The following is a 25,758-nucleotide window of genomic DNA, read 5'->3' on the forward strand; positions in this document are numbered from 1 at the left end:
GTGCTTCTCCCCGAAGCCTGGGGCTGCCGGCACGGAATCTGGGGCTGGGCCCCTAGCTGCCCGCCCGCGCCCTGAGGGACTGGGGCGTCCCTCACCCTCCCACCCACAGGCTGGGCCCCTCATACCTGGCCACCTTGCAGGGGACTGAGGTCTGGCCGGGCAGGGTCTGGGAAGACACCACACCAAGCTGGGAAGCTCATGTGGTGGGGAGGAGCCTTGGGTTCCTGCAGGGCTGTGGTCCAGGTCTAGGGGCAGCCCTCCAACCGCCCCCCACCCCCCGCCAGAACAAAGGGCTCTGCCTGGTCTGGGCTCTAAAACTGGCCCCTTGTCCTCCGTCCTCCCCTGAGCCCCCCAGGCCCCCAGAGGCTATGACTAGGCAGGGTCTCTTCCTATTCCAGTTCCTTGTATGGCCGAGGGTAACAGGGGGAAGATGAGGGGAAAGTGAGCCTCCTGGAAGGTGGGGGCCCTGGGTGCTCAGGAGGAACTCCAGGCCACCTCCCCCGCCACATCCTCCCGCCCTCCCTGGAGCCCTGACTGCCTCCTCCTGGCTCCACAGACAGCATGATCCGCGTTGGAACCAATTACCAGGCTGTAATCCCCGAGTGCAAGCCTGGTGAGTGGCAGGGCAGGCTGCACAGGGAGGGGCGCCCAGGGCTTGGCCCTGAGCCCCACCTAGGGGGAGCCCTTGGCTGGCGCCCACTGGAAGGACGGCCAGGCGGGCAGGCGGGGGTGGGTGGCCCCATGGCATGGCTAGTTTTCCTGCTCTGCCTTCCTGTCTGGGTCTCTGCCCCTCCTCCTTTCTGGGCCTCACCTCGCAGGCCCCACTGCTCCGCCGCCCTCTGGCCATGCGTCCAGGCCAGTGCCAGAGGCTGCTGAGTGTCTTCCCTCCGCCTCTGCCTTTCAGAGAGCCCCGCACGCTACAGCAACAAGGAGCTGAAGGGGATGCTCGTGTGGTCGCCCAACCACTGTGTGTCGGATGCCAAGCGTGAGTGGGTGGGAGCCTGGGTTCATACACATCCCTGGGAACTGGGGGCTGGCATCCATGCCAGTCTGCCCCAGAAGTGGGCTGGAGGCTGAGGTGTGGGTTCAACCCCTGCCCTGGGCTCAGGCTTGGAGGCTTACCCCTGTGTGGGTGGGGGGGGGGGAAAGGAGTAGGAGTTGTAATCCCTCATTCCAAGATCCCGGCCCCATCCTTCCCACAGTTGACAAGTACATTGCAATGGGCCAAGGAGAAGCACGGATACACATTGAGCAGGTGAGCCTCGGCCCCACAGGGGTTTGGGGGGGGACCAGACAGTGCCTGGGTGGCTCAGACAGTTGTGCCCTCTCCCCGGCCAGGCACTGGGCATGCTCCTCTGGCATAAGCACGACGTGGAGAAGTCACTGGCTGACCTGGCCAACTTCACCCCGTTCCCCGACGAGTGGACCGTGGAGGACAAGGTGCTGTTTGAACAGGCCTTTGGCTTCCACGGCAAGTGCTTCCAGCGGATCCAGCAGATGGTAAAGCCCTCCACCCCCGCCATCGCTCCTCAGCCCCTCCTTTCTGATGCGCCTGCCCGGGGCCCACACTCGGTGGCCCCAGCCTCTGGCGTTGCCCCTCCAGCTGCCCGACAAGCTGATCCCCAGCCTGGTGAAGTATTACTACTCTTGGAAGAAGACCCGGAGCCGGACCAGCGTGATGGACAGACAGGCTCGGCGGCTGGGGGGCCGAAAGGACAAAGAAGAGAGGTGGGGGCCCAGGGGTGAGCCAGGGGGTGGGAGGGGCCAAGCGGAGCTCCTGGGGGCCCTGCCCCTGCCTCACTCTTTCTCTCGCCCTGTGTCAGCAGTGATGAGCTCGAGGAGGGACGAGGAGCTGTGAGTGAGGGAGAGCCAGATGCCGGAGACCCCAAGAGAGAGGTGAGGCCTTAGAACTGGCCTGGCCCACTTGCCCGCCCTCTCCTTGGGCGCTGCGCTACCACCGTCCTCTCCTTTCTTCGGCAGCCTCTGCCCTCTCGGCCTCTGAATGCCCGCCCAGGCCCCGGGAAGAAGGAGGCCCAGGCCTCTCAGTATCGCCACCACCCACTGAGGACGCGGCGGCGCCCCCCCAAGGGCATGTACCTGAGCCCCGAGGGCCTCACTGCGGTGTCAGGAAGCCCAGACCTTGCCAACCTCACGCTTCGAGGCCTTGATTCCCAGCTCATCTCCCTCAAGCGTCAGGTGGGGGCCCGAGAGAAGAAGGGGCGTGCAGAGGGAGCAGTCGGCAGCTGGGAATCATGACTGGGCAGCTGAGGTGTAAGGTGCCAAGCCTGCTTCTGCCCCTGCCTTGCCTCCTGCGCTGCTGGGTGACTTGGCATCTTCTCCCCCTGGTCTGTGAACAGGAGTGGAGCACAGCGTCGCCCCTGCTGAGTGGCTGTGAGGGTGGAGTGACTAGTGGTGGGTGGCAAAGAGCTTTGTGGGAAGTGGCACTGGTGTGTGCAGAGCTAGGGCCCTGGTGAGGGCTGGTACCGACAGCCTCCCCGGCATGGAGAGCTTGATATCCCTTCATTGCCTGGCCTTCCAGGTGCAAAGCATGAAGCAGACCAATAGCAGCCTCCGCCAAGCCCTGGAGGGCGGCATTGACCCACTCCGCCCCCCTGAGGTGAGGCTGCTCTTGAGTTGGGGTGCAGGAAGGGGTCCTCTCTGGAGGCGGAGCGGAAAGGGGCGTGCTGCTTGGAGAGCGGCGCCTCCATTTTTATGTTTTTGAGTGTAAAGGAGCTATTCCTTGCTCTTCAGGCCAACACCAAGTTCAACTCCCGCTGGACCACAGACGAGCAGCTCCTGGCTGTACAAGGTGGGTGCGACTTGGAGGGAACGGGGGGCCCCAGAATCTCTCCCCCACCCTCGAAGGAGCTGGGCAGAGGGGAAGGGTCAGGAAGTAACTCCTTCTAAGGTGTTCTCTCTGCTACCCTTTGGCCCGCGCAGCCATCCGCAGGTACGGCAAAGACTTCGGGGCTATTGCAGAGGTGATTGGGAACAAGACTCTGACCCAGGTGAAGACCTTTTTTGTGAGCTACCGGCGCCGCTTCAATCTGGAGGAGGTGCTGCAGGAATGGGAGGCTGAGCAGGATGGGGCCCCTGGAGCCCCGGTCCCCATGGAGGAGGCTAGGAGAGGGGCTCCCTTGCCAGCCCCAGCCCTAGAGGAAGATGACGAGGTGAGAAGGGGTGAGAGAAACCCTTCAGAGAAGAGAGGAGAGGAACCGCCTACGTCCCTGGGTTGGGCTGAGGGTGTGGCGGAGCCCGGCTTCTCACTCTTCTCTTTCCTTTCAGGTCCAGATTACATCTGTCTCAACATCTGTGCCCCGACCCGTGCCCCCTCCGCCACCCCCCCCTCCACCTCCCACCTCCCTGTCCCAGCCGCCCCCACTGCTGAGGCCACCTTTGCCCACGGCTCCTACCCTGCTTCGCCAGCCGCCCCCACTCCAGCAGGGCCGCTTCCTCCAGCCCCGGCTGGCCCCCAACCAGCCCCCACCACCTCTTATCCGCCCAGCTGTGGCTGCCTCCCGTCACAGTGCCCGCCCTGGCCCTCAGCCCCCACCCACCCTGATTGGAGCCCCCCTGGAGCCTCCAGCCCCCTCACTCTGAGCTCTGAGGCCCTCCACCCAGAGGCTCCAGAACACCTTTGCTGGATGTGTTGGGCACCCCTGGCTTCACTGACGACAGAAGGGACTGGAGCTCTTGCCAGGTCTTTCAAAGACCCACAGCTGCTGACCATCTTGGGCAGACCAGCAGTTCTGACCGTCTCTGGCAGCTGAGCCCATCTCCCACAGCCCAACCGGGGTGGGGCTCAGGGCCCAGGGCCTCTGAGCTGGCCTGAGGGCACTTGCTCTTCCCGGAGGGGCGCAGTGGCTGCCTCCTAGTCAGCTGGAGTTTGGCCTTTTGGCCCTAGCCTTTGTGTAGAGGGGGTCCTGATCGTAGCTTGGGGGGTGGGGGAGGACATTTTGGCCTGTTGGCGGTTCTTCCTCTTCCCTTCTTTTAGCAATAAGTCTGGGGTGAGGTAGGGAGGGGCTGGAGGGGGGAGGGGGCCGAGAGTCCCCTGGGGCTTGACAGCAGCTGAGACGTAAGGGGCGGCTCTCCCGGCTTTGGCCACACAAGAGGCCTCCAGGGACGCGCTGAGCTCTGAGGGTGCCCACTTCACTCGCCACCTGAAAGCTTAGAGAAAGAAACAGATGCAGACATGGGTTTATTTTTCAATGTTTTTTAAAGAAATAAAACCTTCCAAGCTCACTGAGTCCTCTCTCCCTGTTGGTGTAAGGACCCTGGGCTTCCTGACTGCCATGAGGGTAGGGAGGGTGCGCCCCGGCCCCGACAGGAATCCATCCTGCAGGAAGGCGGCTAGGCTGCGTCTTGCCCACAGGGACTGGGTCCCTGCCCAGTGGGGAGAATAAAGAGGAGGAGGTAGCTCAGATTCCAAACATTCTCTTTATTACGTGTTTGATCCAGAGGAGAAACGAAGTGCAGGAGTGGGGGGCTGGGTGGGGAGGGCCGCCTTGCCTGGGAGCCCCTGGCCACCATCCCCCCCTTGGGAGCCAAGCCATGCCCTCCCAGCCCCTCGGAGCACCAGGGCTGTTCCATAGGGCAGGAGGGGAGGAGGGGGAAAGGGAGCCCTTGGTCGGAGCCGAGCCCGAAGCTGGGCTTGGGGGCAGGAGGACTGAGGTTGGCATGGCCCCTTCCTGGGACCCAAGGGCTTTAATTGCCAAGGAGCCTGGCCTGGGAGTGGGGTGATGAGTAGGGGTGGAGTCATCATAAATCAAAAAAATAATAAAATAATAAAATAAAAAATAAAACCCATCACAAAAAATGTACAACTCAGGTGAGGGTAGGGGCAGCCTCTGTGCTGGACCCCTTCCCCCAATTTCTCAAGAAAAGAAACAGCAGAGAAATAAATTAAGGGATGCAGCGGCCACCACCAGCCAAGCGCCCACCACCAGCCACTCCCACCCTGGCCATAGGTTAGCAAGCTGGGAGTGGCCTGGCCTGTCCCCCACCCAGTGGAGGGCAGAGGCCCGGCCCTGCTGCCCTATCCGGCCCCCGCCAGTGGCCTGCAGGCTCTGGGCAGTGTCTCCTGAGAGGAGGGGTGACAGTGTCAGGAAGAAAGGCAAGGCCAGAGATGAGTGGTGAGGGAAGTCACTGCTATGGAACTAGCTGGTGCCCAGATTAATGCCAATGAACGGAGCAGTGGGGAGAGAAGAGGAGCGGCGAGTGAGCGGGCTTCGCTCTGCGCTTTCAGACAAAAGGCTCTCCCATAATGGAGAACGCCCAGCCCAGGCGGCCCCCTGGGGCCCAGGAGCCCATCTGCCCAGCAGTCCCCTCCCCTATCCCAGCCCTAGGGTCAGCCCCGCCTTCTTCCCCGGGAGGGGGTGGGACAAGATGGCACAGACTTTTGAGGGGGGGACCAAGGTCCCCACAGCAGCTTGTGGAAGGAAATGCCCAGCTCTGGGAAGGGGGGCAGAGGATACAGTGTGGGGGGAGGCTGGAGCCCCACGCCTCGCTGCCAGCCCACCCACCTCAGGGCTGCACAGCACCCCCACCCCAGCCCCTAGCCCCCCAGGCTCCAGCCCAGGGGCCTGAGGTCAGGGGAAGGCCACCTCTGGTGGTTTGCTTGGAGGGGAGGGGAGAGGGGAGAAGCCCGCAGTGGGCCTGGCGGAGGGCCTGACAGGGAGCTCCACCACTCTTGCCTGAGAGTGTTCCAGCCCTGAGCCACCCTCCCGGGAAACCCCACAGATCCAGTCTCGACTGTCCCAATGGGGCAGGGAGGAAAAATGGCCGCTGGGATTTTTTTTTTCTTTTTTCTTTTTGGTAATAAAAAAGTTCTTGGTTTAGGCGAAATACTCTGTGCAACCGCAGTACCGAGGGGAGCCCTGCCCCCACCCTCCCTTCCTTTACCTCCTGTGGGAGAGGGGGAGGGCGGCATCTGGGCAGGGGTCAACGTGGGGGGGAAAGAACCATCTCCCATCCCCACAAACATGGAAGAAAAAACTGAGCAGGGCGGGAGGGAGAAGTGCCAGCAGGGGGAGACACGCCATCCGTCTGCAGTCTCGCCCAGGTGGGCCGGAGCGGTGGGCCAGCAGCTAAGTCCAGCGGCCCGCCTCCGTCGCCCCCCACTCCTGGCAGCCTGTTAAAGCTTCAGCTCGTTGGCTATTTTGGAGGCAATGTTTTTGAAGGCCATGGAGGTGCCCGATATCCGCTTAAACCGCACCCCGTTGAGGGAGAGCCGCGGCAGTTTGCACACCTCCATCTCCCACTGCACGAAGTCCTCGTGGCCCGGCGTGCCGTGCATGCACAGCAGCATGTACTTCTCGTGCAGCTCGTTCTGGCAGCTGTTGGCGTCCAGCACCTTGCGGATCTCCCGCATCATCTCGTTGGGCTCCATGGAGCTCGTGGTCTTCATGCTCCACGTGAAGCGGAGCGAGCGCGGCTTGGCCTCCCGGGACTCCTCCTTCTCCTTGTCGCTGCCACCACCGCCCACCACGTGAGGTCTGTGGAGAGGCAGAGCCGCGTCAGGGGACCCAGGACCCACCCATGGCACCACCCTGGCGCCAGGGACCCTGAGAGCAGAGCAGAGAGCAGCGGGCGGGCGAGAGGCGTGGGTAGTCCTGGCCTCCACCTGGGCAGAGGGGAGGAGCCAGGCAGAAGCCAGCCGCGGGCGGGCAGGGGTACAGTCGTGCTTCCCTTGGAAGAGGGGAGGGTCAGGGAGGAACGGGGAGCACCGCTCAGCAGCCTGAATTCAGGGCTGGACACGGGAGCGCGGAGGCCCAGACAGGTGAGCAGGGCTCCTCCTTCCAGACCGCAGAAGGGCCCACCCTGCGCTGGGGGTTCTCTGAGGAAAAGGGAAGCCTCAAGAGGGTGGCGAAGGGGTGGCAGGAGGAGAGGAGCGGGAGGCGTGGCAAGCCCGGAGGCCGGGGCAGGGCCGGTGCTGGCTCCAGCCCTCTCACCTGAGAGTCTCCACTCGATCTTTGCTTTCAGGTTCATTCAGGTTCCTCAAAAAACAGAGCGAGGGAGAGTTTAGTGCTGGGGCTTCTCGCTCCTTCCACCGCCGCAGACCCAGGTGAGGCAGTCCAGGGAGGTGCCACCGAGGGCAGGCCGGACCCAGCCCTGAGGCCGCTTTCCCGTCACCTGGCAGGCCAACATGGCTCTGCGGCACCTCACACCGGCAGCTTTCCAACAGGGAGCCCGCCCCTCCCCACAGTCCCGGAGGAGTGTGCTGGGGGGGAGGCTGTGGAGGTGCAGGCACCCGCACCCAGCAGTCACCGGGCAGGCAGGGCCCCGGCCCACGGCCAGGCTGCTGTGCGGGCGTCTTCTCAGAACCACAGGCCTCTGGGGAAGGGGCTGGGAGCTCAGAGGGCCAAGCTCTGGAACTGCTTAGATGTGCTCAGGGATGGTGCCTGGGGCCCCAGACTAGCCCACCTCCCCCATTCTTTGATAACTCCCCTGCCTGCCAGGCTGCCAAGCCATCAGATTATACAGAAGAGAGGACGCAGGGCAGGGCTGGGCCGGGCAGACACCTTGGGTGTGGGGAGCGGTCTGGCCCCGCTGAGCGGCTTCTCCAGCTCCTGGCTGGAAGATGGGTGCCTGGAGCTGGGAAATTGGGGGTTGCAGAGGAGGGCAGGGTGTGAGGAAAGAGAGAGCAGCAGCAGCACATGTAAAAGGAACACAAAGACATCAGACACACAAATGCAGACAAGCGCACTGCGCGCCTGGAGCCTGGGCTGCGCAAGGGAAGGAGCCTGGCTGCTCTCTCGGGCCACACCTGGCTCTTGCCCTGTGGGTGGAGGCGCCTGCAGGGCTGGCCCCCACATGAGTCAACAGCCAGCCATGCAGTGAAGAGCTGGGTGGGGTCGGTAGGAGGAAGGGGAAAGCCTGAAGACCCTGTCTCGGCTGTTTCTCTGTCAGCTGGGCACCAACGTGCCTACCAGGTGTCCTAGCACAGGGCCGAGGCTGACAACCTTGGGAAACCTGGCCCTTGGTCTTCAGCTTGGTATTTGGCCCACCCAGGCCTCCAGAGAGATGAGGAGGCCCGGGGGTGGGGACAGAGCCAGGATCCGGCCCAGGAAGGGAGATGCCTGAGGGAGGGGGATCTCCCTGTTTTGCCAGGGCCCTAGAACATTCCAGCTCCTGGCTCTTTGGAAGCCACAGGCCATGGCTGTATCAGCCCAGAAGGGAGGCGGCTTGGTTCATTCAGATACTGCTGGAGGCAGCAGGTGTGCTGGGGGGTGGCCCAAGCTCCGCAGGAGCTGCCAGAGGGGTGCTGTGCCCCATTTGTGAGGCAAAGGCTCCTTGGGCCCAGCGGCGGCAGACTGAAGCCCTGGGACCCCGAGTCCCTGCAGTACATCCGAAGTCCTGCCATCCCTGGGACAGGGGCAGGAGGTCACAGAGCCCAGAGGTTCGCAGGGACAGAGACAGGGAAGCCAGGAGCCCCAGAATGAGAGACCATCCCAGGTGCACTGTCGACCTCGGCAGGGAGACCCTCTTGGGAGCGCATGCACAGACAGGGGAAGGGCCAGAACACAAACCCCATGTTCGAGACCAAAGACCAAATCCCAGAGGTGGGGGTGGGGGAGGAGCCAATCTTAAAGGGAGAATTCCCTGAGAAGACCCCCTGCTCGGGGATAGGCCCATCATCTTCAAAGTCATCTGCCCGAGTGGGCAAATGTGGCCTCACGCGGCGGCCCAGTCCGAGCCGTCTTCATCCCTTTAAGATGGCAGAGGGCCACACAGAGGTGGTTAGCAGACGGAGGGGGAGCAGGAGCCAGAAAAGGGGAGTTAGTGACAGAGGAGGACACAGACACAGGACACAGGACAGACACACACACACAGTGGGCTCAACGCCTACCTTCTGGCAAACCTGAAAGACAGATTTCTAAAAAAACAAACAAAAAAAGACAAAATAAAAAAAGAAATAAAAAAACAAAAACAACAAGACGGTATGTGGATAAGCAGGTAGGGGGTGGACTTTACAGGTTCAAGGGTCACCCCGTTTGTGGAAGAGCCGCTCAGCGAGACTAGAGTCCCAGGCACGGGATCTGCTCGCGCCCACCTGCAGCCCTGCACCTGAATTCCAGGGCTGGCCAGGGGCATGGTTTCTCTGTCTATTCCAGCTGAGCGGGCTGAAGCAGGAGGAAGGGCAGGCCGCCTGCTCTCTCCGGCCTCCGGCTGCTTCCTGAGCTACACTGAGGGGGCAGAGGAAGGGTGGGATAGAGACAGGGACTATCCCAAGAGGCCAGATTGCTGGATGCACCTCAAGAATCAAAACTGTCCCTTTGGGGTGGTGGGGAGCCAGGTGTGGGAACCCTCACGAAGAGACTCCCCACCCTGGTTCCCACACAAGAAAATCAGCGCATCAGGCTGCGAGGGAGGAGGCCGCCCTGGGCCCCCCACCAGCTGTTGCACTTATGGCCTTCATCCTGGCAACCCTGGGCCGGAGAGCATGGCTGTAGCAGAGGGAGTGGCTGCAGCGAGACCCAACCAACCAACTGGGTTCGGGGAAAGGAGGTCAGAGGGGGCAGACAAGAGACCAGGAAAAACTCCTTGCTGGCCCAGCCTGGCTCAGGTCTCATGACTTTGCAGCTGCGTCACCAAATATAAGTTTCCATGGGAACCCAGGAGAAGAGGGGGCTTTTATTTTAGCATCTGAGTTCACACTCTCCTAGAGAGGAGGCGGCATCAGCATGGGCCATCTGCTCAGGCCAGAGAATGAGGTGTATGTATAAGGAGTTGGGGAGACCTAAGAGGGACAAGGAGGGTCTGGGCACCTGAGTTATTGACAAAGACCAATTTCGTAGGCTTCCAGAAGCCTCTTTTAACCCCAATTCCAGGTACCCCCATCCCACCCCCAGGCAGGCAGGAAGGCCTGGCCTCACACTCTGCCATCTTAAGGCCCCTACTCACCTTCGTACAAACTTGGAGGTGAATTTGCTGAAAATGCTCCCGGAGGCCCCCCGCCGTCCCTGGCTGTTGCCGGAGGGAGAGGCTGGGGTTACACCGTAGGGCAAATTCTGCTGGTCCCGCACCTGCCGGAGCTGCCCAGCATGGAAGGTGCTCCGACTGGATACACCCCGGGGGAAATTAGTTCGGTCTGGGGCTCCTCCACTGCTGCTGATGTTGTGGGCGGAGGGGGAGGCGACAGGGACGCGCTGGGGGGCTGTGCTGTGGGAAAAGAGGTGGGGGTGGGGAAATGCATCAGGGCCCAAGAAGCCATCACGGCCAAGCACCTGGAGCCCTGGTGGGAGCAGGGAAGGAAGATGCTGGGGCAGAGGCAGCCATCACAGAGGACACAGGAGGAGGGGTGTGACCACTGAGGACACTGGGAAGGAGGACATCTAGGTGAGGTGGGAGGAATGGTTTGGGGAAGGGAGGGAGGCGAGGAGGGATACGTGTGTGGAGAGCAGTACAGGCTGGAGAGATGTGGCTCCTTGGGAGCTAGGCAGCTGGAACCTCGAGGGGACAATGTTGACCAACCCTCAAGGGTGAGTCCCTGTGATGCTGACTGTTCCTGGGTCCTAAGGAAGTCCAGGAGGCTCAGAACCAAAAGGCTTCCTTCTGGAGCCTCGGGACGGCTTCGGGCATATCTGCTCTGAGGGGAGACTGCAGGAAAAGAGGGGGGCATTAAGCCATTTTTTGTTCCTTCCACTTCCTGGCTGCAGGGGACAAAGCCATTTCTTGTGGCTAAGATGACAAGAACAGAGCAGGACCAGGTGGGAAGAAACGGTTGGAGGCAGGGGGTGGGACAGGTGGAGGGCAGCAGGTGCACCAGCTGCCCCAGCACACTTGCCTGGGCCGCGGCACCTCACAGTTACTGTCCGTGGGGGGCAGCCCAGTGGCCTTGTTGGGGTGCACGGAGGCCGACATGGATTTCTGGTGCTGGCGGGGTCGGGCCGCAGAGACTGCGGCAGAAGCAGAAGCCGTGGAGGCCCGGGACCCTGGCATGGTTAGGCTAGGAGACAAAAGCAGCGGAGAGGCCTGGGTTAGGGGTGGGTGGGGCGGGAGGCTGGGTGAGGAAGCCAGGGCAGGCGGGAAGGCCCAGAGCTGGGAGCGCGGCAGGATGCAGGTCAGCCCCAGGAGCAGCAGCGGGACACCAGTCAGAGCTGAGGAAGGCGGAGCTGGGAGCGGAGGGCAGGGTGAGGAAGGCGAGGTGGTCCAGGGCCTGGGGAGGAAACCAAAGTGCAGGAAAGCCAAGGGGGCAGCTGCCTCCAGCCACACTGGTCTCCTAGGCATTCTGAGAGCAAGGCTGCTTCCTCTCCAGAAAGAGCAGGGGCTGCTAAGGGAGTCTTCATTAGGCTCAGGAGAGGCGGAGCCAGGGATGCACAGTAAGAGATGCTGATGGTCAAAGGAGCTGGGAGCTCTGCTCTCGGGCACAGCTGGGGTCACCTCCATGTGCACACCCCGCAGGTGGGCACCTCAGTTCTGCCCTGCCCTGCGCCTGGGGCCCCGGAACAAGCCTCAGCACTGAGGCCTAGAGGAGTGGGTTGCCAGGCCCTGGCTGGCAGCCTGATGAGATGACCAGGGAGTCACACTTGGTCCACTGCAAGGAGCGGTCGCAGGAGCACAGGGAAAGGGGTGTGGGGAGGGGGGGAAGGGAGGAGGTCTGGTGTGTGGAAAGCTGGACTGGACAGAGCGACGGAACTCCAGGGAGCAGGGAGGGGAGTGGTGCTGCTGACAGAGGTCACCGCCGTGAGAGGTGGCTCCTGGCCTGGCCTGCTCACCTGTCTTTGCCATTCTGGATGGAGGCCTGGCCCAGGCTGGCCCTCTCCAAAAGTGGGGAATTCCTGCTTCGATTTGTGCTGGTGGAGAGGATGCTGTTCTGTGGGGAAGAGAGAACAAGGCTGTGTTACAGAAAGCCTGTTTCACTGGCAGGGTCACAGCACCCCTTTCCCTCCACCTTCCCCTAAGAGCGGGCACGGGTCGGGAAACGGCTAGGCTTTCTAAGTGAGCAAAAGCGGCCCGGAGGAGAGGTCAGGTAGGCAGCCAAAGGGTGTGGGTCTGGACCAAGAGCTGCCTGGAGAGGACAGGCCGAGGGGGTGGGGAGGAAGGGAGGAGGGGGAGGAGGAGGATGGAAGGAGGAGACCAGGCAGCGTGGCTCACCGTGGAGGGGGTAGGGGTGGTCTTTTTCCTCTCTAGGCCGGGCAGGGGGCTGGCAGGCACTTTGGCTGTGCTGCTGGCCTTCCGCCCTGACTCCCGGTCCTCCTCAGGCCGCTTGTTTTCCGCGTTGTTACTCTGAGTCTTCTTAGAGTAGGAATTTGAGGTGGGAATGGCAGGACCAGCTGCTGGGCCAGAGTGACAGCGGGAATGGGTAAGGACGGGGCTCAGAGTGCCCGCCCCACGCCTGCTCCCCTGCAGTCCTGCCAGCAATCAGCACACACCACGTCTCAGAGGCTGAGGGAAGGGACCTGCCCCACGGTCCTGCTACGAATAAGCGGCTGAATGGGGAGTGAAACTCAGCTATGTCATCCAAAAGTCCGAGAACTTGTGACCTCTCAGCACTCCCAAAAGCACTTACCCTGGTCGCTGAAGCGCCGCTGCTTGGGGTTGGCAGAGACGCTGCGCTGTACCTTGTGGGAGGGGGAAGGAGCACTGCTATTGGTCATGTCAGCTGAAGGCCTGGGCTTCAAGGTGATGGCATCGCCTTCCTGCTGCAAGAACAGAAAAGGGAGGGCAGAAGTTAGGCAGAGATCAAGGCCCATGTGCAACTGAACACTTGTGGAAACAGGTGCCCGACACAGACCCCAACAGACACAGACAGACACGACCCCACCTCCCACAAAGACCCCCACCTCAGGGAGGGATACACACGCCCACAGGAACGCAGGTCCAGACACAGACCTCTCGAGTACCTCCTGGGCAGGCTAAGGGGAGAACCAAGAGAGGGAGCCCAACACCACCGGGGGGAGCAGGAGGGAGAGGCCATGAGTGCAGGTGGGGACACAGATGGAGACCAAGACCCCCATCCCACAGACCCCACAGACTCCGACATAAGACATGATGACCCAGATGCACAGACGAGAGGATGGACATACATGCACAGAGCTACACGTATCCAGAAACAAGCACCAGGCAGAAGCAGCACAGACTTGAGACTCTTCTAAGAAAAACACAGGGACCCTTGCGTGCAGAGACCCAGAGATGCACAGTTCCCAAAACAAAGAGAGACAAATATATGGAAACAACATTTCTAGATGAACACAGAACTGACCCAGTCAGATGGACTGAGACCCAGTCTAACCAGGTCTACTCACCCACATGGAAGCCCAGACCCAGGCCCAGACCCCACCAGCTACCTACTCACTCACTGACGGAGGTCAGTGAGAGCAAAGACCAGTGGACTCTGGCCACCAAAGCTGAGGCTGAAAATTCATCAGCAGAGGCAGCACACCCACTCAGACACGAGCTTCTGCCCTCCATGGGGTATGGAAACATGGGGGTGCCACGGCCAGCAGGGCACCGGGAGGGGCAGGGCACACACCTCCGAGCTCTTGTAGCCGAGGAGCAGGTAGGTGGCCATCACCTCGTTGTACCGCTGGCCCACCAGCGAGTCCTGGATCTCTTCTCGTGTGTAACCCATGGACACCATCAGCTCTGCACAGGGGGTATACAGTTAAGGCTGGTCCCGAGTTCTTGGCAGGCTCAACCTCACGGCCCAGCCGAGCCTCACCTGTCCGCCGGGGGTCCTTGTAGTCAGGGAGTGGCTCCACATAAGGCTTTAATTCATCATCTTCGTGACCCACATTCATCCATCGATCTTTCATGATTTGCTGGGGAATAAAGTGAAGAGGAAGGAGCCTCAGTGTGAAGGTTTCCTTGGGAACCCGGGACCTTGTGGCCAGCTGGGCTCTCAGCTGCTCACCTCTAAAGTGCCTCTCTTGCTGGGATTGAGAATGAGGAATTTCTTAAGCAGGTTTTCACAGTCTGTGGACATGTAGAACGGAATACGGTATTTTCCCCTCAGCACCCGCTCCCGCAGTTCCTGCAGGAGGGAAATGGAAATCACCCCAAAGCCAAGGGAAGAAACCTAGTATCCGGGCTCCTGAGAGCTTAAGACTGGCCAGGCAGCTAGAAATGAAATACAGCAGGAGGCAGAGAGCAGGGACATGCCCCCGCCCCCCAAGCCCGAGGCCTGCGTCCTGAGTGCCCTGAGGGCATGACGGACACACAACTGGTCCCATCCTGTCCCTGGAGGAGGACTGAGGTAGGTGACTGCCCTGGGTGCAGAAGACCTTTAGCTGCTACCTCTCAAGCCCTTCTCTGAGGCTCTGGCGTGGGAAGTGTAGAGAGGTGGCCAAGGGGAGAGGTCGGGGTAAGACTGGAGGCCGAGAGAGGCAATGAGAAGTAATAACAATGATGTCAGCCTGCGCTTCACTCCACCTTGAGGTTCTGTCCGTCAAACGGCAGGGATCCGCTGACCAGTGTGTACAGGATGACGCCCAGGCTCCACACGTCCACCTCGGGCCCGTCGTACTTCTTGCCCTGGAAGAGCTCTGGGGCCGCGTACGGGGGGCTCCCACAGAAGGTGTCCAGCTTGTTCCCAAAGGTGAACTCGTTGCTGAAACCAAAGTCTGCGATCTTGATGTTCATGTCAGCATCCAGGAGCAGGTTTTCTGCCTGAGAGGGAAGATGGAAACCGTCAGGGACCCGAGTGGACCCACGAAGGCACTGGGCAGAAGCTGAGGGGATGGGAAAGCCAACAGGACGCCCTCTCCAGGCTTAGGACCTTCTCCTCCAGCCCCAGGCCGGCCTTCCATCAGCGTGAACAGGCTGGGCTGGAAGAGGGCAGCGCAGACTACTCCTCAATGGGCAGCCATGGGAGAGCTGGGATCTGAAGGCTCAGAGACGCTCTGAGCTGTGAAAGCTTCCGTCAGGCGCAGGTTAACCACGGTCATGTCTGCCTCACATTCGAACCTCCCCGTGCACACGCACTCTGCCCAGCAGCTGTGTGGCGGGTGAATGCAGTCAGCATTCTCCCTACAGTCAGCCCTGGGCCGTCGGGCGGCCCAGCAGAGTCTGGGGTGCCCCTGCCTGGCAACACTGGAGGGTGGTGGCCCAGAGCCTCTGCCCACTGCGGGAAGGGGATCCTGCGTCTAGTCTGAGGCCTACATTAGAAGCAGACCAGGGCTTCCTCATTATCTCCAAAGCATTAAAGGCTGGTGTTGCCTTGAATGCTCAGACCTGGTGGTCACGTCATGGTGAATGGAAGGGAACCTGCTCTCACTCAAAGGTGCAGGGGGAAGAGCACGCCTACCTTTTATTAAAAAATGTTTTAAATATATTTTTATTGATTTTAGAGAGGAAGGGAGAGGGAGAGAGAGAAACATCAACGATGAAGAGAGAATCATGGATCGGCTGCCTCCTGCACGCCCCCAACTAGGGATCGAGCCTGTAACCTGGGCATGTGCCCTTAACCAGAATCAAACCTGGGACCCTTCAGTCCACAGGCCGACGCTCTATCCGCTGAGCCAAACCGGCTAGGACAAGCACACCTACCTTTAAGTCTCTGTGAACAATAAACTTCTGGTGGCAGTACTGCACAGCAGACACTATCTGAAAGGAAGGAAGAAGGGTTAGTCCAGAGCCACCTGGGGGAGGCCACAGGAGCTGGCACAGCTGTGACCTTGGGATCTCATTCTAAGCTGCCACACAGATAGCAGAGCCTGAAGGACGCTTCAAAGGCCACTTACAGACAGGCAGCCCCTCCCTGTACGCCAGACCCCAAAAGGCCAAGGCCAGACCCGTACTCCGGGCGGGAGTCACACCCACCTGGCGGAATTTGGCTCGAGCCTCTTTTTCTTTCATCCTGCCATGAGCCACGAGGTAATCAAACACCTCTCCTGCAAGAGACGGGCACAGGGCTGGGTCAGAGCTGCTGGGGCCGGCGCAGTGGGTGCACAGGAGAGGTGGGGCCATACCTACCTCCACTGGCATACTCCATGACAAGGTAGAGAGTTTTTTCAGTCTCAATCACTTCAAATAATTTAACTACAAGAGAAAAGGCCAAGCCATGAGTCAAAAAAGTAGGAGGGGCCACATATTAAGCCCCAACATGTACAGGGGGCATCCTAGGGATGAAGACTCCCCCACCCCCACCCCCCCGCCCCCCGCTTCCCAAGAACAAGTTCCTCTCAAAGCAGCCACGCTACTAAGGACAGCTCGGCGCTCAGGCAGAGCTGCATTGTGAGCTGGGCTTCCCCAGAGGCACCCCGAGGACTGCAGCCCCCAGAAGGCAGGGCCCAGGGGAGAAGGACAATACGCCGGGGAGTGGAGCCCTGATATGGGGAAAAGAATGGCGCGGCAACTGGTTCTCACCTATGTTGGGATGATTCAAAACCTTCATTATTCTTACTTCCCGGAATAGCTGAAAAGTGAAATAGGGGGGTCATGTTTGCACCACTTGCTCTCCTCAGGCCTCTCCAACAGAGGCACTGCTAGGATTCTTTTTCCAAAAAGACGACGGGCAAGGAAAAGAAACAGGGCAATTGTCTGCACCTTCCGTGCCCAGCCCTGAGGGCTGAGAACAGGTGAGGGGAGGAAGGGTCAGCGGGAGGGAAGCTGGGCTCCGACGGCTCGTACCCTGAGCTTCGGCACTGGGGCCAGCCAGCCACCCTGCTGCATCCACCCAAATCCTGCCCGCACAGCAGAAGGGTTTTGGTTGGGTGCCTCTCAAGGAGGGACCGTGAACCTCTGTGCATGAATATTCAGAACTAAAGTTCAGGACAAAAGAGACTCCAGCTTGGTCTGTGTGAAGGGGGGGTGCTGAAGGGGAGCCCGTCATCTGATTTCCAGAAGTCCGAGGGCCCTGCACTAGTGGGCAGGCCTTTCTCTCTGGGCCCCTGGGGTGGGGACAGAAGCCACTCCTATATATAGCTGATGCCAATTTTAATCAAATCCACCTCCACACACTCACGCTCTCTTTGTGAAACAAAACCAGGGACTCCAAACCATACATTTCCATAAAGAAAGATGACAGCACTGAACTCCATCCCCTCTGCGGGGGCCCGCGGACTGGAGGTGGGGTTTCTGTAACTTCCAGGCCTCTCCACTTGCACAAAGAGCAAAACTAGTTTGCTTGGGGTGGAGGGTGGGTGAGGGCTGGAGTCTAGTTTGTGAAATAAAGTGAACACATTTTTCCTTTCACGAAACCCCAGCACTTTCATGAGCTGGAAAGGGGAAGTCGAGGCAGGCTTCCCATTCTTCAGGACCTGGTTCTGGCCTTGGCTCCCTTCTCTGGTCAGAGCCCAGGTTTCTCTTGCTTTCTTCCCTGGTCCAGCTGCTATTTTGGGTGAAGAAGCAAAAAATCCTGGACCCCCCCTCAGGGGCAGTGATGGGAAGCAGCACTGAATGGGGCCCACAGGCAGCTGCCAGGGTCCTGCCCCCAAGGGTGCCCCTGGCCTGGAAGGGCGCTCCTGGGAGAGCATGGAGTTTTCTGGGCTTTCTGGAACCCCGAGGGGCTAGCTTCTTCAGTGTTCGTCCTTTAGAGTCATTGCTGGATAAAATTTAACAGAGTAATTTGGCCAGAATCAGACTGGCCTTGGTAACAGAGCTGTTAAAAGGCTTCTAAGATGGCTACATCTGTCTGGTACTGGTGCCTTCCAGCCAGGCAGGAAGAGGCAGGGAGAAGAGAGGTGGGAAGTAAGATGCCCGCTGGCGCTGGCCATCACAGTGACGGCAGGCTGGCCTGCTCCAGAGACCAAAGGGCCCCACCACGCCGGCGTCGACTCTGTGGGGTCTGAGCCAACAAGCGAAGAGGAGCTCTTCCCCTTCCTTCTGCAAAGCTCCAAGCAGGGGAGCCCTGGTGATGACAACAATGTTTCCTTTGAACCAAAGAACCTTGAGGGGATTCCACAGGCAACAAAAAAGGAAAACACTTTGGTTTTGCCTGTCAGCATGTCAGGGCACCTCAACCCACACACGCTCAATCCCGAGAGCATCTCTACAACAGGCCTCAATGGCTCGTCCCGAGCCTCCAGGGCCACTGCAGTTGACACAAACTGCCACGAGGTGGATGCACTAGGTTCATCCCGGTCAGAAACGGGAGCCGGTCAGCTGGAGGATGAGACACAAAGGAAACCTGACTTGACCTGAAGGGGCAGCTTTCTGGGGGCCAGATGGGGGACTTCCTCCTCCTCCTTCCTGCCTGCCCCCCGGAGCCCAGGATGGAAGGAGAGGGCAGCTTCCAGTGCCACGCCAACGGTCACTAGCACGCCGTCCCCTCTGCCAACGCAAGTCTCCTGTCCTGCCTCCTCCAGCGTCTTGTTCCTCGAGCAGGGGGGCCATCTGGAGGGTCCCCACCAGCTAAGGGAGACCATGGCTTCCCCCTGTAAGTCAGGAGGGAAGGAGAAGCCAGCCTCGGCACACGACCCTGCGACTTTTAGCCAGAGGAGCCTCGTCGTCCGCACTCCCTGCCACAGGTGTGAAACAAGTGCTGATCTAAAGCCCGTCTTCAGGGCCCACTCTCTAACCCGCAGCTGGCACAGAGTCCAGGGGCAGGTCCCGTCTCCTCTTGTCCCTGTGCTTCCAGAGTGACCCATCATCATCCAGGTCTTGGAATGCGTTTCTAGTGATGGCTACAGCATGAGTTTTGCGTAGGGCTGGCCAAAGGCCAACAGATAACAAGGTGCAGAAGTAGGTCAGATAGGTAGGCCAAGTGGCTGGGAGGGGCCAGAGAGGCCTCGGCAGAGAGTGCCTGTGGCCAGGGAGCCCAGTCAGGAGTCAGCCCAGAGGATCAGCCAAAGCCCTACACACAGCACAGCCCTGCAGAGGGACAGTGAGATGACCAAAGAGTTTACACCAGGGATTCAAGAGAAGATCCCAATGGGGTCAGTAGATCACTGCCCCCTGGCGAGAGGTTAGAAAGGGAGGGCTGTCTGCTTACTTTCTGGAGGCTGGAGGAGTTCAGTTGAGTCTTGTCGATGATCTTCACAGCCACCTGAACATGAGACAAAAAGCCCAAGATTACCTCTTTGACCAAACTAAACCCAGGACTTGAAGCGCCTTCCTCCTTCCTGTTTCCACCTCCTTTTTGTCCCATCCCTCTCGGCACTCCTGTTTGTTCAGATCACATTTCTGTCTGGTAAACAAGAGGACGGCTGTGGTAGTAGTGCCACCACTACCTATGGGGTGCCAACAGTTGGGAGGTGCTGCCAGGTTCCCCACCCCAGCGCTCACCTCTTTCCCGGTCAGGATGTGCCGAGCCAGCTTCACCTTGGCGAAGTTGCCCTTGCCAATGGTCTTGAGGAGTCGATAGTTGCCGATGTGGGGCTGCTCGTCAGCAGAGGTGGCTGAGTTGCGGCCCCGCAGCATGTTGGACTTACTGCTGGGCTTGGAGTCGAGGTGTCCCAAGGTGGGCTGCAGGGAGGGACAGCACCCCTGTAAGTACACTGCCCTGCCAGATCCCCGCATTCCCGGTGCCTGTTCACACCGGGAGAAGGCTGCATCTCCAAGGAGCAGCAGCAGCAGCAGCAGCATCACTTCAGTGCACTCACTTTACATTTACTTTTCCTATTTCTCACTTTCTATCCCAATGAAGTGGAAGTTCAAGAAGACTCATGTACGCACTGTTACAGCCCAGCAACTAGACAGGCAGGGTTAGACAGGCAGGGTTATGGTAGGTGCTCAATGAATTCTGTGTAATGAATTAACTGAATGGCAGGGCCTGAGCAAGGTAACCGCCCCATTGCTCAAATAAGGGTGTGAGGTAGCAGAAATAACAACAGCAGCACTGACCAGGTATAGAAACACAACTCAGAAAGGGTATGGTCCAGAGGAAGATATACAAAGACTTGTACATTCCTCAAAGGGCTAACTAAACACAGAAATACTGTGACACAGCAATTCTACTCTTAGCTACATACCCAAGAGAAGTGGAAATGTATGTCCACACAAAAACTTTATATGCATGTTCATTCAAAACATCCCATATTCATAATAGCCAGAAAGTGGAAATGATACAGATGTCCATCAACTGGTGAACAGATAAACTGCAATATCCACACCATGCAATAGTCATTGGCAATTTAAAAAAGTGTTCTGACACATGCAACAACACGAATGGACTTTGAAAACATGGTGCTGAGTGAACGAAGCAGTCACAAAGGCCCACATGTTGTAAGATTCCACTTCTATGAAAAGTTCAGAATAGGCAAACCCATGGAGACGGATAGCAGACTCGTCGAGGGCTGAGGGCAGAAGAGGGTGGGGAGGTTGTGGTGATAGATGCATAGCTCTTTTAATTGTCCACTTTAATGGGCGACCTGTATGGTATGAGAATTATATCTCAGTAAAACTGTTCAGAGTCTGGTCCGAGTCTTGTCTAGAGTCCTGATTTATCTCTCAAAGAACACACGACATCATCAATCCAGCAAATGGGACAAAGCTACTGCCAGGGCCTCCTCCCAGAACCATCCACGCTGCCTTCGGAAATTCAAGGAGATCGTCTGGAGGGGAGCAGGGTGACCAGAGGAGTGAGTCAAAGTTCTTCCTCTCACAGCCCCTTCTGGCTGTAAGTGAAGCAAGCCCACAAAACCACAGAGGAAAGGCATGACTTGCTACCACCAAGGAACTGTCCAGGGTTCCTGAGCGTCCCCAACCAGATGCTTTTCAGACAGAAAAACAACAAGACAAAGTATCTGCTACGATGTTTCCCTTCTTCATTGTGTCAACGGAGGGCTTTCCTTTCTCTCTGTATAGCAGTAGCTGCTGGCTGGTTTGGGGTGAGCTGCTTGACTCAGATCCCAGAAGCATATGGGTTGAACCTTTTTAAAAAATATATTTTTATTGATTTCAGAGAGGAAGCGAGAGGGAGAGGGAGATAGAAACATCAATGATGAGAGAGAATCATGGATCGGCTGCCTCCTGCACGCCTTCTACTGGGGATCAAGCCTGTAACCCGGGCACGTGCCCTTGACTGGAATCAACCCGGGACCCTTCAGTGCGCAGGCCGACGCTCTACCCACTGAACCACACCAGCGAGGGCGGGTTGAACTTTTGAGGAGAAAGGATTTCATGTGTACAGCAGACCGGAAAGGAGAGACTCCTGGCATCTCAGCAGAGTCCCTGTGAGCCTCCTGGGCCTTTCAGGGCACCTTCTCTCTTCTGCAAGTCGAACTCCCCCAAGTCTTGCTGTGTCCCCTCAGCCCACAGCGCTCTCTTGCTCTCTGGTGTCCAGACATCATGCAGCTCACAGAAGCCTGCTGGTCCTCAAACAGCATTTGCTAGGCCAGTAGATTTTCAAATACTTGTTCTTTCCCTCCAAAAGGAACTCTAAGATTTATACCCCTTGGAGAGAAGGACATGTCGAGGCTCCACTGGTACTTGCTCTGTCTACCAAAGGGCACACCAGGTCCCATTCAACAGGGTCCTGAGGGCCTGGCCTCCATGGCCCACTTCTCAGCCCCATTTCCTGCAGGCGCTGCAAGACCGCTACCAGGGCCCTTCCTTCTGTCCCAGCTCCCATGAGCAGAAGGTGGGTGGGCAAGTTCCTTGGCAACCTCTACTTCACCTCCTGAGCTCTCATCACGCCCCTCTTTTCTGAGGGTAGGATTTGGCAGCCTCCAAGTCCTCAAAATTTGGAATAGGGATTTCGCATCTACCTGAGAATTTGGGCCCCCTGCCCCTCGGGAGCCAAATATCAAGGACTCCTACCGCCTGTCTGTGCTCTGCTCTGCCCATACCTCTTGGTGTTTCTACCCCCAGGGGCTGCTCTGCATGGCATAGCAGGACAGCACTTCCTGTCACGATGAGCTGCATGCTGGATGGACTTCAAGGAACAACAGTTACAAGAGGGGCTTAAGAGTATAGGGCCAGAGACAAACTGCTGGGGTTCAAATCCCAAACCTGCCACTTACTAACACCGGCTAACTTTATCATCATCAACACCATCCTTAACCGTTTGAGTCCCAAGCAGCGCGATTGCGCTGCTGAGATTTTATGTCGAGAAAACATACGATTCGTTTGAGTCCCAGGGGGTATTGAAAAAACACTGTCGAAGAATCCCAAACAGCGCAACCACGCTTTCTCTAAATGAGTACGAAAAGACCCAAACAGCGTGATAGCGCTTGTTTTATTTTATGTCGAGAAATACCAAGCAGCGCGATCGCATGCTTGGGACTCAAATGGTTAAGAGGGAGAAGAGATTATCATAAAGGGAGAAGGAAAGCATCCAAAGATGAGTGGTGTAGGGTGACCCCACACCTGTGTCAGGAGATAGTCCGGTCGATGTCGCAGAGCTCTGCCCAACATCATTCGCTTCCACCCACCACCTACTGCATCAGCTTCCGTGTCATACAGAGGAGTACACTATTCCCTACTTCACACTGGGCAGCTAAGAGAACACACACACAATGCTTTATCCAACAATCAGGAAAGAGCAACTATTACTGCCATTATTTTTAGTTCCCAAATACCACTGTTCTTAAAACCAGAGTCTTCTTGTCAACAAGATTTCGGCATCTAAGTCGAGTCCTCCTGAGCTGGCTGCAGCCCCGATGGAGGCTGGAGAGAGACGCTATGGTCCTCCCCGCTGGAAAGAGGTCACGGCTGAGCGCTGGCCACCACCCCCTCTGACTCCTGTTGCCGGCCAACACCAGCACCCCTACTCTTCGCAGGAGAGACTGGACAGGGCAGCTGGGAAGGGCTGGCTCCAAGCTGGGTATCCAGGACAGCAAAGAGTGGAGATTCTGCTTGTCTAGGACCCAGAGAAGCAGAGAGCACTGGTGTGTGCTCGTTGATCCCCTGCCCCCAAAGTCACCCACTCCCCTTTCAGGACTGAACCACCCAACTCTCAGGACTCAGTGTGTAGTTCTTCTCCTAACCCAGTGGTTGGCAAACTGCGGCTTGTGAGCCACATGCGGCTCTTTGGCCCCTTGAGTGTGGCTCTTCCACAAAATACCACGTGCGAGCGCGCACGTACAGTGCGATTGAAACTTCGTGGCCATGCGCAGAAGTCGGTTTTCGGAAAGGAGATGGACGAAACAAGTATACAAGACGAGTGTGGATGGGAGAGTTGGAAGGGGTCGACCTCAGCGAACGTACCTCAATCAGATTGAGGACGTTTTTAGCAAAGGCCAGGTTAGGAGTTCCCTAATTAAGTTAATAACAATGTACCTACCTATATAGTTTAAGTTTAAAAAATTTGGCTCTCAAAAGAAATTTCAGTCGTTGTACTGTTGATATTTGGCTCTGTTGACTAATGAGTTTGCCGACCACTGTCCTAACCTCTTGGCCTCTTCTAAGTTGTAACATGTCCCCAGAGCAGGGAAGTGGAACAGGATGAGGAGAGCCCACGAGGGAAAGTACAGAAATGAGAAATCTCCAGGCCCCCAGTGAGGAGGCTTCCAGGAGGCCAGAGAAGAGGTAAGAGTCCCTTCCCTGCTTCTGTCTCGGCCCATCAGCCTGGACCCACATCTCACCAACGGGTGGAGGGCTGAGGACTAGCTGGCCTTGCGGGCCAACCAAACAGGGTCTGGCTACAGCCACGCTCTCCCCTCTCCCCCTAGCCTCCTTGCCTACAGGAAGACCAGGGGCACCAGACATTCCTAAGGCTTTGGCTGACAGCACAGCCCAGACAGCTCCCGTGGTCTGAGGAAGCTGGTTGAAAGCAGACCCCACGGCACTCAGACAGCCTTCAGACAGAACAAGGGAGTCACCCTTCGAGGCCGTTCTTGGAACCAAATGGCAGACCGCGCAGGTTACCAAGCAGGCCTGGCTCAGAAGTAGGGCCTCAACAGCTGCAGCGTCCTCCATAGAGAGGAGAAGAGAACACAGGACGTGGGGATAAAAGGAAAAGAGCCTTCCATTCAGTGGGCCTTCCACCTGGGATCCCAGCCTGGCCTAGGCGGCACCAGGCTGGCCCGGAAGACAGCCTCCACCCCGAGAGGCCGGGCGCTGACTCAGGTAGGCAGGGCCCCTTCCCTAAGGCTGGAGGCTCCTACCACCAGTTCTTCCCTCGGAAAGCTCCGCTTTGGGGCTCTGCATTCCAGTGTCCCGAGGCTTCCCAGGGAAGGGACCAACCTGGGAGGGTGACAAGCAGGCACTCCCTGGCCAGGACAGAGCAAGCCCGGGCACTGTGGAGTGGAGGGAGAAAGTGTCCCTTGGCACCAGCCCTGGGCGGCCACCCCAGATGCAGTCTCCCTCACTGTAGTACCGTGAGCCCGCCCTGGGCCTCTGCCCCACCACCCCTTCCTCTCACTCTGGCTGAGTCTGCTGACTCGATCTTAGGGGAGACTCTTCTGTTGGTGGTTGCTCTTCCTTTCCTGGCCAATGCCTCTTCACCTTCCCATGAATCTCACTACAGTGCTAGCAGTTCTTCAAAGAGCCCGTGTTTGGGTGGGAGGGAAAGAAGAGGAAAGGGCAATCCCAGAGCAAAAAAAAAAAAAAAGAGGAAAACATACCCGGCTGGAGAAAGGGACAAGGACTACCAGCAACTTCCATCCAGCAGAGCCACAGCAGAACCTGTCAGGCAGCGAGGGCAAAGTACAGAGGCCGGGAAGAGCCAGGCCCAGGGCGGGGGCGCTCCGCCAGCCACCCTTACTCAGCCGAAGCAGGCGACACCTTCCACCACCTCCTCAGTGAAAAGCAGCAAAGCAGCCAGGCCCAGCGGCTCCTGCCTGGGAACCTGGACTATGTCGCAACCGAAACTACCACTAGCAGAGAGCCCGGGCTTGGCAAGGAGAGCGGCGGGGACAAGCCGGCGGCTTCTTGCGGGCCAGGCCCTCGTAGCCAGGAAATACATACAGCTCAGGACACGACACCGGGAGCAAGGTGGGAGGAAAGGGGCAGGAGGGGACCAGGAAGGAGGGAGACTAAGAGAGAAAGAGGCGGGTTTAGATCAACTTCCTTCTCCCTTCCCCTCCCCCTCGCCGGAAGTGGCTGCCCCACCCTCCCCAAGGTGCTTTGCTGGGTAACAGCTGGGAGAGGAGGAGACTCACTCTAGCCAGGGCTGTCATAAAGTCCTTATCTCACCTGCGGCAGGTGGGACCTGGGAAAAGGCTGAAGTCGGAGGCAGGGTAGAGAGGAGTATGTGAATCAGACATGCTGACCCAGAGGGGGCAAGACCAGCAAACCACCCACCAAGAACAAGGCTGGGGGACAGGTGGCAGAACCCAGCTATCCAGCAGTGGCAGATGGACCCTTAGTCCACAAAAAGCAGTGTTTAGCCCAGGGGTGGGCAAACTTTTTGACTCGAGGGCCACAATGGGTTCTTAAACTGGACCGGAGGGCCGGAACAAAAGCATGGATGGAGTGTTTGTGTGAACTAATATAAATTCAAAGTAAACATCATTACATAAAAGGGTACGGTCTTTTTTTTTTTAGTTTTATTCATTTCAAACGGGCCGGATCCGGCCCGCGGGCGGTAGTTTGCCCACGGCTGGTAGCCTTAGAAAAATGCATGTGACTTACACGCAAAATATCTTGGACCAATTTCAGGGGGTCCAGGGATCCAGTGAGCCCTTTAGAGGTCTTTGGGTTCTAAATTTTACCCAAAGGCTGAAGAATGAAATGTCCCTCTAAGTCCCTTCCAACCATGTTTCTGGGAATCTATCCCTAAGTTCCCACCAACCTCCAGCGCCCCCATCACACACACACACACACACACACACACACACACACACACACACACAACAAGGCTGCTCTCTACAAGCTCCTAGGGCAGTGATGGCGAACTTTTTGAACTCAGCATGTCAGCATTTTGAAAAACCCTAACTTAACTCTGGTGCCGTGTCACATATAGAAATTTTTTGATATTTGCAACCATAGTAA

At 58.2% G+C, this 25,758-nt stretch overlaps 2 protein-coding genes across 13 annotated transcripts; one reads left to right on the forward strand and one right to left on the reverse strand.

Moving 5' to 3' along the window:
- The first annotated feature begins 536 nt into the window (after window positions 1-536).
- On the forward strand, window positions 537-4,242 carry RCOR2 (REST corepressor 2). Of its 3 annotated transcripts, none has more exons than XM_006105594.3 (11): window positions 537-613; window positions 905-985; window positions 1,203-1,255; window positions 1,339-1,500; window positions 1,604-1,728; window positions 1,827-1,896; window positions 1,981-2,196; window positions 2,540-2,617; window positions 2,752-2,809; window positions 2,941-3,170; window positions 3,286-4,242. In XM_006105594.3, exons 1-11 carry the CDS (start codon window positions 562-564, stop codon window positions 3,598-3,600), a joined length of 1,440 nt encoding a protein of 479 aa, XP_006105656.1. In that variant the 5' UTR covers window positions 537-561; the 3' UTR covers window positions 3,601-4,242. The 3 variants fall into 3 exon arrangements, with proteins under 3 accessions (XP_006105656.1, XP_014303211.1, XP_023602355.1); XM_014447725.2 differs by having other exon boundaries at window positions 2,941-3,008; XM_023746587.1 differs by lacking the exon at window positions 2,540-2,617.
- Window positions 4,243-4,418: 176 nt separating this feature from the next.
- On the reverse strand, window positions 4,419-24,826 carry MARK2 (microtubule affinity regulating kinase 2). Of its 10 annotated transcripts, none has more exons than XM_006105609.3 (19): window positions 24,390-24,692; window positions 19,168-19,347; window positions 18,875-18,928; window positions 16,309-16,357; window positions 15,916-15,981; window positions 15,763-15,833; window positions 15,490-15,546; window positions 14,374-14,610; window positions 13,856-13,975; window positions 13,664-13,763; window positions 13,475-13,587; window positions 12,512-12,644; window positions 12,097-12,278; window positions 11,718-11,815; window positions 10,787-10,948; window positions 9,904-10,161; window positions 8,849-8,875; window positions 6,951-6,995; window positions 6,134-6,494 (listed from the first exon to the last, which is right to left on the reverse strand). In XM_006105609.3, exons 2-19 carry the CDS (start codon window positions 19,300-19,302, stop codon window positions 6,134-6,136), a joined length of 2,268 nt encoding a protein of 755 aa, XP_006105671.1. In that variant the 5' UTR covers window positions 19,303-19,347; window positions 24,390-24,692. The 10 variants fall into 10 exon arrangements, with proteins under 10 accessions (XP_006105662.1, XP_014303203.1, XP_014303202.1 ...); XM_014447724.2 differs by lacking the exon at window positions 24,390-24,692 and adding an exon at window positions 7,521-7,593 and having other exon boundaries at window positions 6,341-6,494; XM_006105600.1 differs by lacking the exon at window positions 8,849-8,875 and having other exon boundaries at window positions 4,419-6,494; window positions 12,097-12,275; window positions 24,390-24,826.
- Between the last annotated feature and the right edge of the window lie 932 nt (window positions 24,827-25,758).

This window comes from Myotis lucifugus, unplaced genomic scaffold (genome assembly GCF_000147115.1).
Source record: "Myotis lucifugus unplaced genomic scaffold, Myoluc2.0 scaffold_703, whole genome shotgun sequence".
In the NCBI taxonomy this organism is placed as follows: domain Eukaryota; kingdom Metazoa; phylum Chordata; class Mammalia; order Chiroptera; family Vespertilionidae; genus Myotis; species Myotis lucifugus.